Source organism: Schistocerca serialis, chromosome 4 (assembly GCF_023864345.2).
Source record: "Schistocerca serialis cubense isolate TAMUIC-IGC-003099 chromosome 4, iqSchSeri2.2, whole genome shotgun sequence".
Taxonomy (NCBI): Eukaryota; Metazoa; Arthropoda; class Insecta; order Orthoptera; family Acrididae; genus Schistocerca; species Schistocerca serialis.
The window spans coordinates 56,240,030-56,257,207 of NC_064641.1; the positions used below are offsets into that span (position 1 = coordinate 56,240,030).

The following is a 17,178-nucleotide window of genomic DNA, read 5'->3' on the forward strand; positions in this document are numbered from 1 at the left end:
GAAACTTCTTATGTTTGCATAGTCTGGAATATTCTTTGTATAAGCAACAGCATTCTCCATTCAGGAGTCAGTTCTGTTCCAGACGTATATGTGTGTGTGTGTGTGTGTGTGTGTGTGTGTGTGTGTGTGTGTGTAATTAATGTGCATTCAGTGCTAAGTGTTTTATTTCATTGATGACTGTGCTTCCAGACTCGACTTGAGTACGGCTACAATGTGACAGTATCATGGTATCTTTTTGGCGAACATGAGGGCAACATCTCTTGTATAGGATAGTGACCTATAAGTTCCAATAAAAGTGTTCAGTGCAAGTGGAACTTTTCAACCTTTAAATGCCATATGTCGATGTACTTAAAAACATTTTCCAGTTATTCAGTTCTGAAACTGTGCTAGAATTATGTAAGCCTCCTCAGGAACAACACAGGGCACAGAGTGTGTATTTGATTATTAATGGCATATGGGTGTCAGAAACCAATTTGACTTTGCAGGACACTTTTAGTGATTGTACTGTCGATTTGAGTACCATTTCTCCTGTTAGTCAATCTTTTTCAGGGGGATACATCAGCATAAAGAAAGACCAAATGACATAGCTGCTGAAAATGACAGCTGATTAAAATACAGTGCTATGTGCACTGAACATGGTTATCCAAGGTTACAAAATGACGTACATAAAAATTGTGAGAGCAACTGGAGAGTAAAGACCACCCTTATTTTTCATTTTGATATTCTACTTGCAAAACCCAAACACTGTGCTCAATAACTTTTTGACTGCTTGACAGCTAGTGAAAAGCAGAGGCACCTCAGTGTTGCAACAAATTGAGAACATGATACAAACTGATAGGACATTTCTGTAATGAACTCTTACTGCTGACTGAACATGGCCTCAGAATTTGGAACTGAAATTTAGATAAGCCCTGTCAGATAAATGATGAAGTTTTTCCTTTCCTAGACCAAAAGATACTGTACCATTTTTGTGAGAAAGGAAAGAGAATTTTTGAAAGAGTGCCTGTAGAGTACTGTGTATCAAGCACAACTCAAGGGCTTCTACTATGAACTAAACATGAAATGAATCATTTTACCAGGCATTATTTCCTACAAAATCGTTCACTTCTCCATACATATACACACAAACAATGATCTATAAGGAGTAGTCAAACAAAAACGAGAGAGATGGAAGAATATGTCCAAAGTAATTGCCATAACTGTTAATACATTTATCCCACAGTGAGACAAGACGGTCAATGCCTTCATGAAAAAATGTTTGCTGTTCCCTATGCAACTGTGAATGTACCCAGGCATGCACCTCTTCATCTGAAGCAAACTGACAACCATTAATGTCTTTTCTCATGGCTCCAAAAATATGGAAATTGCATGGAGACAGATAGGGACTATTTGAAGGATGTATAAGGGCTTCCCAGTGAATATTCTGCAGTGTAGTTGGAACAAACTGGGCAACATGTGAACCCGTCCAGAAGTTTCGCTGGGAGCCCTTACACATCCTCCATACAGTCCTAATCTCTCTCCATGCAATTCACATATTTTCAGAGCCATGAAGGAAGACATTGGTGGTCGTCAATTTGCTTCAGATGAAGAGGTGCATGCCTGGGTATAATCATAATTCTGTAGGCAACTGCAAACATTTTTCCATGAAGGCAAAACATTTTGTACACAGATATTAGTTCCACATTTTACATACATTTTGTATTACCTATCCACTGGATTTATACTGTCCTTGTCCTTCTTTTCCCACATCTTTGATTAATTATGTCAATGTTACTAACATAATTTAACAAGGAGACAAAATAGCTGGCCAGTACTTACTTTTGGGAGGTGAAATTCCGATTACTGCCAATACGTACATATGCACATATAAAACTAAAAACGAATTTAGGTTTTTGAACTGTTAGTTCCTTCCTCGGGGAAAAATGGGAAAGAGAAAGGGGGGGGGGGGGGGGGGGAGAAAGAGAGAGAGAGAGAGAGAGAGAGAGAGAGAGAGAGAGAGAGAGAGAGAGAGAGAGAGAGATTGTTGTTAAGATTTGACTATTTGACTAGAGCGGTAGGACGCTCAGAATCCAAGGTGAAATGGATCTATCTGTTGAAGAGGTGAGACAAAGGTGAAGGACCATGTGTCAGAGAGAGTAAGAGGTCAAAGATGGTATGGATGAGAACTCTGTACAAAGATTACAGAAGAGAAGAACGAACTCTATCTACGACTAAACTCAATGACAAAGGGGAAAAGCAGTGGGGATTGACAACATTTGTGTGACAGAGATAAAACACAGGAAAACATTCTGAGGAGATAAAATAAAACCTGGAATGTGCTCTCAGCACCATGTCAGTAAAGTAACAGGAAAATTCCCTCAAACCAAATCCTTTAAAGACAAGTCAGTACCTTCCATCTTTGCTCTAAGCAAACAAACTGAAAGCAGTATATAACCTGGAATGGTGTTGCCCTGGAACATGCAGATTAACCAACATGTGAGTGTCATACTGGGGCAGTCACTGACATACAAACAGCACTGTGAGAAGACTCATAATAAAGTAGCAAGACTTAACTTACTGAGAAAATCTGCTAACAGCAGCAAGAATTTGAGATGGAAGATTTGGAGAAGCTTGAACTGCTTCAGAAAGAATGCAGCACCAGTGAAGGCAAACTTGATAAAGTGAGGCCTTGTAGATGAGCTTGATGGCAGACGTGATTGTAAGGAATACCAGGATACGGAATATACCTGGACCTGTACTAACTGTCCCAGTAAATGTATTCCTGATGAATTGTGGCAGGGAAGTGACAATGTGTTGGTGTAGCCCAATTCTGTGTTGAAAAACTCTGGCCTCTGGACATGAAAAAGTAAAGTAAGTGTGAGTATATGTGGAAGAACAACCTCTTAATTGGAATTTTGCCTTCTGAAGACAAGACCATGCTCTCTCTCACATGTAGGAGATTATGGGTTTGAATCTCATCAGGGGCAGTAATTTTTTTTTTTTTTTAAATGTAATTTTTTATTTCCATCCCTATGTCACATCATCTTAGTCATAATACCAACTGCTCCATTTGCTCTCATTTATCTTAATGTCATTCTTTCTCCACTTGAAATCTTTGTTCATGTATTTTGAATTAATTTTATGTAGTAATTGTGATTTAATTTCCTGCCTTATGAAATTTTTTTTGGTCAATTACTCGCAAATGACGGCCCACCAGGGCAAATAGCTACAGGGTGTGGTACCTTGGGCCTTTACCTACATCATCCTATATTTGGTTTTAAAAAGTCGATCCCACCACTAGGTCTGGTATTCTTGTCTGACAGTTTGGACAGCCTGCCAGAAGGCATGGACAGAGACAACAGCTGCTAGGCAGCACTCCTGTAACTGGCAAGTGCTGCTGTCACTGCCACAGCATTATGCGTGGGTCATGTCCGCTGTGTTGGCGTTTCGGCACTAACGGCAGCCCTATAAAGCCTACAGTGCAGGTGCTCAGAAGTTAGTTGTGTTCAGACTGTGCTCTGGTACCATACATTGTTTTCATCGTTGTTTGGTTCCTGATCTTGCTACATCCAGGCTATCGATTTGGTTCTTGTTGTTCATAGCTGTTGTCTTTCTGTGATTCTGGCAATTCACCATCAACGCCCTAGGCTGGTCAGCCTGCGTCTCCGAGTCATGTCAGATTCTGGTTACCAGACTGGGCGCCTCTCATTTTAAGGTAAATTCAGTCTGTTACCACAATCTTTTCTACACTGGTGTCCAAACTTAAAGCAACAAACTGGTGTTTCCTCGTCCTGTGTTTAATTCACAATATGATCATACAAACTGTCAACAGATGTCCATATGATCATGTCCTGCACGGAAGATGCCATTTTGGTCAATGGAAAACCACATTAATGATGACATGAGGGCATCTATCAAATGGAGTAATGTCTGTCGGGTACATCCACATCAACAATCACTGTGTACACAGTCACAGACAGTGCAGTATGGCACTGAGAAAACACCTACCAGACTCCGTGCAGTGGGAGGCCATAGGAAGAATGGAAGCAGGACAGTTGCACACTCATGTGGCCTGACAACTGAATGGGAATCGTTTCTCGGCTGTGGCAACAGTTTATAGACACTGAAATGCTATCACGGAGACCAGGGCAGGGTGGACCACATGTGAGGTCAGAAAGAGAGGACTATCATTTGGCTGTAAAGGTACCACCTTAGTACTGAGTAACAACTGGCATCGGATCTCGCAGCAGTAACCGGACATGTTGTATCGAGACAAAAGGGGTAGAGAAGACTTCGACATAGTGGCCTTCATTGTCAGAGACCTGCCTTATGTGTGTCTCTGACACGTCTTCACACAGGAAACGTCTAGAGTGGAGTCGTCAGCATGCCACCGGTACAATCAGAGTGTGGGCCAATGTTCTTTTGACAGATGAGTCCCAATTTGGTCTGGAGAGTGATTCTAAACGGGTTCGCATCTGAAGGGAATGTGGAAAACGATTTTGAGACCTGAGCATTGTGGAAAGAGAATGATATTGAGGAGGATAGCTAACTGTGTAGGCAGGGACTATATTGGTCACTTTAACATCTTTCCATGAAATTGTATGGGTGAATCAGAAAGATTTAAATGCTGTCAGGTATTATGATGAGGTCTTGGGACCTCTTGTACAGATGTTGCAAGAGGCTGTGTGCCCAGACTTCATATTGATGGATGATAACACTTGACCTCATTGAGCATGAGTGGTTAATGTTTTCTTGGAAATGGAAGATACTGGATGCACGACGTGGCCTGCTCACTCTCCCAATTCGAACAACATTGAGCACGACTGCGATGCACTAGGGAGACCAGTTGCATCACGTCAACATCCACCGACCACTCTTCAAGACTTGCGAGCAGCTCTGCAGGAAGAATGGGCATTATTGCCTTAACATGACATTGATAAAATTATTCACACCTTGCTCCGTCGCTGTCAGGCCTTTACTGCTACCAGAGGTGGTCACACCACATAGTGAGCACATTAACCAGTAGCCGGAATGTGGGTGCAAAATTTGTTAAGTTGGAAAAAAAAGAACAACATTTTTTCCTCCTGTTCTGCATGTTGCAGTTGTTTACATTCTGTTTTTTAGATTAGATTAGATTAGATTAGATTAGATTAATACTAGTTCCATGGATCATGAATACGATATTTCGTAATGATGTGGAACGAGTCGAATTTTCCAATACATGACATAATTAGGTTAATTTAACAACATACTTAAGTTAATATAACTACTTTTTTTGTTTTTTTTTAATTTTTTATTTTTTTTATTACTATTTTTTTTCTTAATTTATATCTAAAAATTCCTCTATGGAGTAGAAGGAGTTGTCATTCAGAAATTCTTTTAATTTCTTCTTAAATACTTGTTGGTTATCTGTCAGACTTTTGATACTATTTGGTAAGTGACCAAAGACTTTAGTGCCAGTATAATTCACCCCTTTCTGTGCCAAAGTTAGATTTAATCTTGAATAGTGAAGATCGTCCTTTCTCCTAGTATTGTAGTTATGCACACTGCTATTACTTTTGAATTGGGTTTGGTTGTTAATAACAAATTTCATAAGAGAGTATATATACTGAGAAGCTACTGTGAATATCCCTAGATCCTTAAATAAATGTCTGCATGATGATCTTGGGTGGACTCCAGCTATTATTCTGATTACACGCTTCTGTGCAATAAATACTTTATTCCTCAGTGATGAATTACCCCAAAATATGATGCCATATGAAAGCAATGAGTGAAAATATGCGTAGTAAGATAATTTACTAAGATGTTTATCACCAAAATTTGCAATGACCCTTATTGCATAAGTAGCTGAACTCAAACGTTTCAGCAGATCATCAATGTGTTTCTTCCAATTTAATCTCTCATCAATGGACATACCTAAAAATTTGGAATATTCTACCTTAGCTATATGCTTCTGATTAAGGTCTATATTTATTAATGGCGTCATACCATTCACTGTACGGAACTGTATGTACTGTGTCTTATCAAAATTCAGTGAGAGTCCGTTTACAAGGAACCACTTAGTAATTTTCTGAAAGACAGTATTGACAATTTCATCAGTTAATTCTTGTTTCTCAGGTGTGATTACTATACTTGTATCATCAGCAAAGAGAACTAACTTTGCCTCTTCATGAATATAGAATGGCAAGTCATTAATATATAATAATAACAACAAAGGACCCAAGACTGACCCTTGTGGAACCCCATTCTTGATAGTTCCCCAGTTTGAGGAATGTGCTGATCTTTGCATGTTACGAGAACTACTTATTTCAACTTTCTGCACTCCTCCAGTTAGGTACGAATTAAACCATTTGTGCACTGTCCCACTCATGCCACAATACTTGAGCTTGTCTAGCAGAATTTCATGATTTACACAATCAAAAGCCTTTGAGAGATCACAAAAAATCCCAATGGGAGGTGTTCGGTTATTCAGATCATTCAAAATTTGACTGGTGAAAGCATATATGGCATTTTCTGTTGAAAAACCTTTCTGGAAACCAAACTGACATTTTGTTAGTATTTCATTTTTACAGATATGTGAAGCTACTCTTGAATACATTACTTTCTCAAAAATTTTGGATAAAGCTGTTAGAAGGGAGATTGGACGGTAATTGTTGACATCAGATCTATCCCCCTTTTTATGCAAAGGTATAACAATAGCATATTTCAGTCTATCAGGGAAAATGCCCTGTTCCAGAGAGCTATTACACAGGTGGCTGAGAATCTTACTTATCTGTTGAGAACAAGCTTTTAGTATTTTGCTGGAAATGCCATCAATTCCATGTGAGTTTTTGCTTTTAAGCAAGTTTATTATTTTCCTAATTTCAGAGGGAGAAGTGGGTGAGATTTCAATTGTATCAAATTGCGTAGGTATGGCCTCTTCCATTAACAGCCTAGCATCTTCTAATGAACACCTGGATCCTACTATATCCACAACATTTAGAAAATGATTATTAAAAATATTTTCAACTTCTGACTTTTTGTTCGTAAAGTTTTCATTCAATTTGATGGTAATACTGTCTTCCTCTGCTCTTGGTTGACCTGTTTCTCTTTTAATAATATTCCAAATTGTTTTAATTTTATTATCAGAGTTGCTGATTTCAGACATGATACACATACTCCTGGATTTTTTAATAACTTTTCTTAATATAACACAGTAGTTTTTATGATTTTTGATAGTTTCTGGGTCACTACTCTTTCTTGCTGTCAGATACATTTCCCTTTTCCGGTTACAAGATATTTTTATACCCTTAGTAAGCCATGGTTTGTTACAAGGTTTCTTACGAGTATATTTAACTATTTTCTTGGGGAAGCAGTTTTCAAATGCATTTACAAAAATGTCATGAAATAAATTATATTTTAAATTGGCATCAGGTTCACGGTACACCTCATCCCAGTCTAACTGCTGTAGGCTTTCCCTGAAATTTGCAATTGTTAAATCGTTGACTGAACGTACTACTTTGGAGGACTGTTTAGTATTGCTGAATGGAGCTATGTCATATATTGTAACCAGCTGTGCACCATGATCAGAAAGACCATTCTCAACAGGCTGAGCATTTATCTGGTTAAACTTATCTTGGTCTATAAAGAAGTTATCTATCAGTGAGCTGCTATCCTTTACCACCCGAGTAGGAAAATCAATAACGGGTGTCAAATTGAAAGAACCAAGTAATACTTCAAGGTCATTTTTCCTATTACCCTCTTTCAGAGAATCTACATTGAAGTCCCCACAAATAATAATTTGCTTCCCCCTGTCTGACAGATAGCACAACAAGGAGTCCAAATTTTTCAGAAATAGATGAAAATTTCCTGATGGGGACCTATATACAGTTACAATTATAAATGTGCCTTTATTTAATTTAAGCTCACAGGCACATGCTTCTATATGTTTCTCTACACAAAACTTTTTTGTTTCTATACTTTTTGCACAATGATAACTTTGGACATACATGGCAACTCCTCCTTTCTCCATATTTTCTCTCATTACATGTGCAGAGAGCTTATAACCACTTACATTTACCTTATCCATATCAGTAACAATGTGATGCTCAGACAGGCATAGTATATCTATTTCATTCTCAGCTTCTAAATCTTCTAAACAAACCAGAAGCTCATCTACTTTATTCTTTAAACTCCCAATATTTTGATGAAATATACTTACATTATTTTTAATTATACTTTTATGAGAACCTTTCCTTATTCTAACATTTGCAGTACTCTCCTGTCTGAGTTTCTCATTGTGCTTAGGCCTAGTTCCTATACCAGTGGTCACATGGTGTTCAGAGAGGCAGATTATGTCAACTGGGTTGGGTGACTTTACATCATTTCTACTTTGTTGTCACCTGTTTATAGTGTTTTGTGGCAAAATGCTGGCCGGGGTGGCCGAGCGGTTCTAGGCGCTACAGTCTGGAACCGCGCGACCGCTACGGTCGCAGGTTCGAATCCTGCCTCGGGATGGATGTGTGTGATGTCCTTAGGTTAGTTAGGTTTAAGTAGTTCTAAGTTCTAGGGGACTGATGACCACAGCAGTTAAGTCCCATAGTGCTCAGAGCCATTTGAACCAGTTTTTCGTGGCAAAATAAATCCAACCTTGCAAAATTTTCATTTGTTGCTTTAATTTTGGACACAAGTGTGTATGTTCTCTTACCAACAATGATGGGCCAAAACATTATAACGACTGCCCACCACGAGACTGAATGCTACCTGGTGGTGTTGTGGGCATATGATATGGTACAGAAAGTACATAAGCAGAGTAGATACAAATGGGAAATCATTCTAGTGGAGACATGGGCTACAAATGGAAAAGTCTACTGACTTAAGTGATTTTGATGAAGAGCCCAGAGCCTAGGAATGAGCATCTCTGAAATGGTGATGCCGGTCAGCATGCTGGTGAGCATCTATGGCAAATTGTTGATAAACGGTGAAACTGCAAGTAGGCAACAAGAAGTTGGATATCCATGCTTCATCACAAAACCTGTAAATCAGAAGGTTACCCATTCCGTAAAGCAGGACAGGCAGCTATCTGTGACAGATCTGATAATAGAAGTACAATGCTGGTGTACTGGAGTAGGCATGAAGCGCTTAGGAACATTATCTTCAGTGCACATTGTTGAACAGAAGCCCCTAAATTTTTCTGCACTGACCCTATGACACTGACAATTACAACAGCAGTGGGCAGAGGACCATCTATACTGGGCCATAAGTAAATTTTTGTGTCTTGATATGTCATCATCCAGGTATATGTATGCTCGAAACATACAACACATCACAGGTGCAGACCAGTAGATGGAGTATTATACTGTGGGATACATTCAGCTGGGCTCCCATGGGACCTGTTGTAGTAACTGAAGGCTCAATGGTAACTGTGAACTACATGGACAAACTGCATCTTAAGGCCAAAATAGTACTACAATGATTTGAGGAGTGTGAACTGATATTGATGCCTTGGCCATCAAATTTGCTTGATCTGAACCCTACGGACGACACCTGGGACACAACTCGGCATCAGCTCTGTGCCCACAAACTACCAGCTCATAATTTATGGGAATTTTCTGACTTGTGGGTAGACATCTATTGCCACACATCTTTGGAAACCTATAAGAGATTTGTCGTTTCCACACTATACAGAATTGTTTCTATATTGTGTTCCAAAGGTGGAATAGCATGCTATTAACCTTGTGGTCATAATGTTTTAACTCATTATCATACATTCAAACAAGCACTCTGAAGAAATAGTGCAAACATCATGTATACTTCAACTTGTTTTCTGGGCTAAATTTACTCTTACAGTAATGTACGAGTTGATGATAAAGAAAATTACTTACTTGTGTGCTCGAATAATTCGTTTCAAAATTGTCTCCCCTATTTGATTGCGCACACCGGTACTCTGGAAAGCGAGTGAGATGAAGAACTGGTTTTCTATGTATATGTAATGCTTCGCTTGTGTAATTATATCCAGATATGCTTCGTGTATGCTCTCCTCCCATGTATCAGCCTCCAGGAAGCCTGCACTCCAACTTGAAGCACTACGTACAACCTGAAATGATGTTCCCACAGTTTTTGATGATAATATGTGTATTTACATATGTGTTGTATGAATTCTGATTTTCATTTTGATTATCTACATTTATATCAAACAGAAAATTCAGCTAAGCTATTAATTATTTGCTACAACTAACACTTATGCTGTAAAATTTAGGAAAATACTTATATTGTTATGCAAATGATACATTATCTTTGTGGTTGGACTGTGAACCATGAAGGATAAAATCAGTAGGCCAAAATGAGTACAGTTGAAGAATATTTCAGCTTTGGAAATGACCCACTAACTTTCAAAACTTGACATAGCAAACTGTAATACTTGGTAAACAAGGTTTTGTAGCCTCTACATCTGTGCGGGCTAGGGTAAATAGGGCACCAGAATTACTATCTCCATCAGTTCCTGTATCATTCACATATGATACAAGAAAGATTGTCAGTAAGGCCAAATTTCCCAAATCTTACCTTTATGCTCATTAATAGAGGACTAATTTGTTTATATATTTATGTGTGTCATAAAATAAATTGTAAATGAATATTATTTTTTGATAAATGCATAACCATTCATATAAATACACACCCTGCCAAATCTTTCTTCTTCTTAGTGTGTGCATTCAAGAAAAGAGGCATTGTTTATGAGAAGAAAGTAGTTACACAAATTCCTGATATGGTCACACACTTATGGCTTAAAAATGCATGAATCCTCACACTGTTATAGTTCCTTTGTGAAATTTTTTTTTAAACAACCCTTCTGATTGAAACAATGAGTTCACAGAAAGAGAATTCTATTAATACTATTAACAGAAGTGTACCTCCTAAATAATTTTACTTCGATTTTACTTGTCCCTATACTGAAGGAATTTTATGGTGTCAAGGTTGTGGGGAAGCAAAAACACACAGTTAATTTGTATATGTCAAATCATACATCAATAACTTAGCCTCAGCAATCAAATGACTGAAGGGAACAGGACTTTGATGCTTGCTTTGAAATACATAGTTCTGTTACCAATGGGCAGTGATCTGCTGTCACAGGAGACAATTTCTGCTAAAATAAATATGATGGAGAAAACATATGTATAAGTTACATTTTATTTGTGATGTCAACTTTGTGCTAGTGCAGAAACCAGTGAAACATTTTGAGGACTATTCTCCAAGCGACATAGCTGAATTGAAGTTCAATCCTCTGATGCCATATAGGGAGAGGACAGGACATTTTCAAATTTTAAAAATCTTTCAAGTGCCAAAAGAAAACATTGCTGTCCTTAACAAGGAGGAATTATCATCATTGATGTTAGGAACAGCCCACTAAGGGTTTGAATCTGTAAGGAGTTTCTGTTCTGCATTGGTTCATTTCTTTCAAGTGTATGGTTAAAGTACTTTTTAGTCAATATTTCTCATATTGTAGTGCGTATTTCTGGAATTTTAGTGGCTATTTTCTGGCATTCTATGCAAGCATACTTAGGTAATTTTTAATGCCCTACATTCATTAGGCAATATATTTTGGACGACACAACATGTTTCTTCACTTTACTGGAATGTAGGTCTCAGAATTTTGAGAATAAACCTCTCCACAATTCACAATACATTTCTTGTACAGCATATCTGTGGAATGCATCAAACATTTCAGTTACACTCTAGTGCTAACTAAAAGAGCACATGATAAATCTTGCAGCTCTTCTTTGAATATTTTCTATCTCCACAATTAACTAGATTTGATTAGGGTCTCAGACTGATGAACAATATTCAACAACTGGTTGAATGAGTTTTTTTTAAGCACTCTACTTTTTGGAAAAATTACACTTCATGAAGTCAAATGACAAAGTCACATTACAATGCATTACATTACAATTATTAATATTTAGTCTACATTGGCAGTATTTGCATCAAGGTACGCTCATCAATACTTCTCGCATCATTTTGTAACAAATTTTAATGATATCACTTGCTTGTATACAACTGACTGTCTCTCAACTTGTGAAGATACCGTGATAAAAATATGCAAATGAGGATAAAATACTGTTCACCTGATATAGGAGACACCGAGCAGAGGACAGACTCGCTGAAAGAACAATAACTTGCTTAGCTTTCAAGAGAAGTTTTGTTCAGAGATAGTGACCCCCCCCCTCTCTCTCTCTCTACCCTTCCCCCTCCCTATCCCATTTTTTCTGAATCATTAGTCTTCTGTGACAAATGTCTCTCTTGCAGCAACCTTTCCATCAGAGTAGCACCTGTATCCTATGTGCTCAATTATTTGTTGGATGTATTCTGACTTCTGTTTTTCCCTACAGTTTTTACCCTCTACAGCTACCTCTAGTACCACAGAAGTTTATTCCCTAATGTCTTAACTTAAGTCCTATCATCGTGTCCCCTCTTCTTATCACTGTTTTCCAGAAGTTTGTTTCTTCACTGATTCTGCACAGAACCATCTCATTTCTTATCTTGTCAGTTCACCTAATTTTCAACACTCTTCTGTAGCACTACATCTCTAACACTTCAATTCTCTTCTACTCCAGTTTTCATAGTGCCCACTATTCACTATCACACAGTGCTGTGCTTCAAATGTACAAGCCTAGAAATTTCTTTTTCAGATTATGCCTGATGGTTGATGATAACAGCCTTTTTCGGTCAGGAATGCCCTCTTAACCTGTGCTAGTCTGCTTTTTATGTTCTCTTTGCTTCTTATATCATGTGTTATTTTGCTTCAAAGGTATCGAATTCCTTATCATCATCTACTTCTTCGTCACCAATTTTTATTTTAAGTTTACCACTATATTCATTCCTGCTACTATTCAGTCCTGTCATCTTTCATTGTTTATTCTCATTTCCTATTCTGTGTTCATTAAACTGTTCATTCCATTCTGAAGTTTTATTCCACTCATAAACATTTGTTATTTTCATCATTGCTTCTTTGATGTATGGACTGAATGGTAGAAATGAAAGGATGTGTATCTTATACCCTTTCTTGGTCTTCCACTCTTATTATGCATTCTTGGTTCTTGTACATATTATACATTACCCATCTTTCCTTACAGCTTACAACTATTTCTCTCAAAATTCTGAACATCTTACAACATTTTACATTATCAAACACTTCTACATTTCAAATCCTTTGAAGATGTCCTCATTTTTTTTTTTACTCTTGCTTCCATTATCAAGTGCAACATCAGAAATCTCTCTCTGGTTCCTTTATCTTTCTGAGAGCCAAACTAATCATCAAATAACAAATCCTCAACTCTCTTTTCCATTCTTTTTCACATTATTATCATCAGTAACTTGTATGCAGGATCTGTTAAGCTGACCGATAATTCTCACACTTATCTACCCTTGCTATCCTCAAAATTGACTACATGATATTTTTCCAGATGTTTTAGAGTGCCTCCAGCCTCACAGATTTTACACACCAACTTCAACAGTAGTTTCGCTGCCACTTATGCCAGCTATTTAAGTAGTTCCTGTGGTGTCACTGCCAGACACCACACTTGCTAGGTGGTAGCTTAAATCGGCCGTGGTCCATTTAGTACATGGCGGACCCACGTGTCGCCACTGTGTGACCGCAGACCGAGCGCCACCACAAGGCCGGTCTCGAGATACGATACAGCACTCGCCCCAGTTGTACGACGACATTGCTAGCGACAATACAGACGAAGCCTTCCTCTCATTTGCCGAGAGACAGTTAGAATAGCCTTCAGCTAAGTCCATGGCTACGACCTAGCAAGGCGCCAATTGTAACAGTGCATGTATCTTACGAGTCTCATTTGTATAGTCAAGAGAGATGTATCACAAGGAGTGATTAAAAGTTAAGTATATTCCAAAGCTACGTATTTTCTTTATAGCAGTCATAACGTATCCTGTTCCAGACTTGACGCCAGTCGGCGTGTGTGTACGCGTGCCTTTCGGCTCCCTTCTCAATGTGGCGTAGCTAGCTTGTTACGCGACAACAGTTCCCAGGGAATGGTATCTATCACTTTTGCCTTATTTGATCACAAGTCTTCCAAAGCTCTGTTAAACTCTCACTAATACTAGATCCCTTATGTCTTCCATATTGATTCTCGTTTCTTTTCCTTTTATGTCATCAGACAAGATCACTTTTCTATGTACTGAGTTTGTCATACCATTGACCATTTATTGTTTTTTCCCCCTGGTGTACTATGATTTGTCCCTGAATGTTTTTGTACTTCCCTCTTTTGACCATCAATGGAAGCATTTCTTCTGTTACCCAAGATTTCTTCATAGCTGCCTTCCTTGTACTTATATTTCTCTGTCTAACTTCTGTGAATGTTCTTTATAGAGATGTGCATTCTTCTTCAAATGAACTGTCTACTGTGGTATTTATATTACAATATTTACAGCCACTGAGAACTTCAAATGCATCCCATAATTCCTCTCAACTTCACAAACTTATAATCTTACTCTGTATCTGCTTCTGGATACACACAATCCAAAATTTGATTTTGGAACCCAATCCAGTCCAGGTGACTATTGGGTGAAGGGGGTTGCTCCTTTATATTTGGCTCTTGGAGGTGGTGGGATGATTAGGGATATGTGGGGAAAAAGCACAGGAGATAAGTCTAGTCTGAAAACAGCTCTCCCGTGTCGTCCCTTCTCCCCATTCCCCAAGCTCCCAATCCTCCCACCTCCCCAAATAATTAGTTACAAAGGGGTTCCCCCTTCATCACCCAATACTACCCTGGGCTGGAACAACTGAACCACATCCTTCATCAGAGCTTTGATTACCAAATATCATGCCCTGAAATGAGGGACATCCTACCCAAAATCTTTCCCATCCCTCCTAAAGTGGTGTTCCATCACCCTCCCATCCTCCACAACATCCTAGTCCCTCACTATGCCACTCCCAGTCTCAACCCCTTGCCACAAGGATCATGTCCCAGTGGAAGACCCTGGTGCAAGACCTGCCCAATTCACCCACCCAGCACTTCCTATTCCAGTCCTGTTACAGGCTTATCCTGTGCCATCAGAGGCCAGGCCACCTGAGAAAGCAGCCGTGTCATATACCAGCTCTGCTGCCATCATTACACAGCTTTTTGTATTGGTATGACTACTAACCAGCTGTTCACCAGGAAGAATGATCACCACCAAACTGTGGCACAACATGCAGCTGAATGTAACATGCTTGATTTCAATGGCTGCTTCACAAACCAAGCCACCTGGATCCTCCCCCCCACCACCAACTTTTCTGGACTGCCCAGATGGGAGTTGTCCTTACAACGAATTCCCTGCCCCTGAAATTATCCTGGCCTCAAACTATGGTAACCTGCTGCCTCTACCCACAGTTTCGGACACTTCTGTCCTATCTATCACCTCTTTCCTATTCTTATCCCCTCACCCTCTCTGTGTGCTGCCCTCTGCCAATGCACCCACCTGTCTTTCTCCTTTCTCAGTTCTCTCCCTTTCTGCTCCTGCCCCCGCCCCCCCTCCACCTGCCACACAGCCTCCCAACACTTCACCTTTTGGCAATTGAGTTACTGCATGCTCCGCTAGACAGTGCTCTTCTCTTCTCCCATCTGTACCCTGCTGTCCCCTGCCCCTGATTAATGCTTCTGTTCTACATGACAGTTAGAAGTAAAAAACTCTGGCAAGTGCAGCTGCACACGCATGCACACACCAATGCCCACAGAGCTTCCTACTTCTGAAGGAGGAATTGTCTGAAAGCTGAACTATTAATCACATTCTTTTTCAGTGTGCTTGTCTGCGACTCAGTTCCTCCTCTGTGTGGTGAGTAGCAATCCATACTTTCCATATTATTTTTATTTTAAGCAATAATTGGGAGTGACTTCTCTTTCCACTAGAACTTGAAAAGTGTTACTCATCTGTTCGCTTCTTCCTGTTCTCTAATCTCAGTTTCATACGATTGAATGAAAGCTTACGAGTTTTGAGAGCAAAGGCTCTGAAACCAGTATTTTCAGTTGTGGGTCTGCCAAGGCTCATTCCAGTGGTTCTTGTTTTAGGCCATTAGTTAATTGTTCCTGTTCTTCTGTTTCAAACACCCAGACACTGAAAGGATCATTTGTCACCTCTTTTTCACTTCTTATAGTATAACAATAAATATAAAAACAAAATGAACACTTTCAGGGGCAATCAAATGAAAATGAGACAGATTGAAAAAATTAAGTAAACTGTTTATTATTTGAAAAGAAATCACCACAGCTATTAATACATTAACCCCACTGTGAGACAAGATGGCCATTGTCTTCATGGAAAAATGTTTGTGGTTGCCTATGATACTGTGATTGTAACCAGGTGTGCACCTCCTCATCTGAAGTGCTCCAAATATATGTAAATCATATGGGGGGAGATCAGGACTGTATGGAGGATGTGTAAGGGCTCCCCGGCAAAACTTGCAGGATAATGCATGCCCACACGTTGTCATGATTGTTTAATCTAGGGTGCAATAGTATATTTGGGAAGCCCTTACACATCCTCTGTACAGTCCTGATCTTTCCCCATGTTATTTCCATATTTTTAGAGCCCCTTAAAAAAAAAAAAAAAAAAAAAGACATTTGTGGACATTGATTTGCTTTGGGTGAAGAGCTGCATGTCTGGGTACAATCGTGATTAAGTAGGCAACTGCAAATATTTTTCCATGAAGACGTTGACCATCCTGTCTCACAGTGGGATAACTATATTAACTATTGTGGTGACTACTTTCGAATCAATAAATAGTATACTTACTTTTTTTCCATCTGGCTCATTTTCATTTGACTGCCTCTTATATAATTGCAACAAGTCCTTAGCTGCATTGCCTGACAAAAAATGAAGCACCCATAAGACACTGTTGGATTTGAATGTAGCTTTGCACACGAATAAACCATCGGCAGATATGTAAATGATTAATAGAGTTTTGATTCTCTATGACATTCAGATCAGCCGCCAGAGAGCATTAGTTTTGTGTATGTTTAATGTTATTACCACAACTGGTAGGATATACACTGAAGAGCCAAAGAAACTTGTATACCTGCCTAATATCGTGTAAGGCCTCTGCGAGCATGCAGAAGTGTTGCAACATGACATGGTATGGACTCGACTAATGTCTGAAGTAGTGCTGGAGGAAACTTACGCCATGAACCTTCAGGGCTGTCCATAAATCTGTGAGAGTACGAGAGG

General features: G+C 39.1%; 1 protein-coding gene across 3 annotated transcripts in view; it reads right to left on the reverse strand.

Annotated features, from left to right (window-relative positions):
- Positions 1-17,178, reverse strand: part of LOC126473596 (phospholipase D1) — a 182,442-nt gene that overhangs the window by 44,370 nt on the left and 120,894 nt on the right. For all 3 annotated transcript variants that reach the window (XM_050100744.1, XM_050100743.1, XM_050100745.1), the window contains one exon: positions 9,843-10,054. In XM_050100744.1, the coding sequence (XP_049956701.1) occupies positions 9,843-10,054 (212 nt within the window). The remainder of the gene's footprint in view (positions 1-9,842; positions 10,055-17,178) is intronic.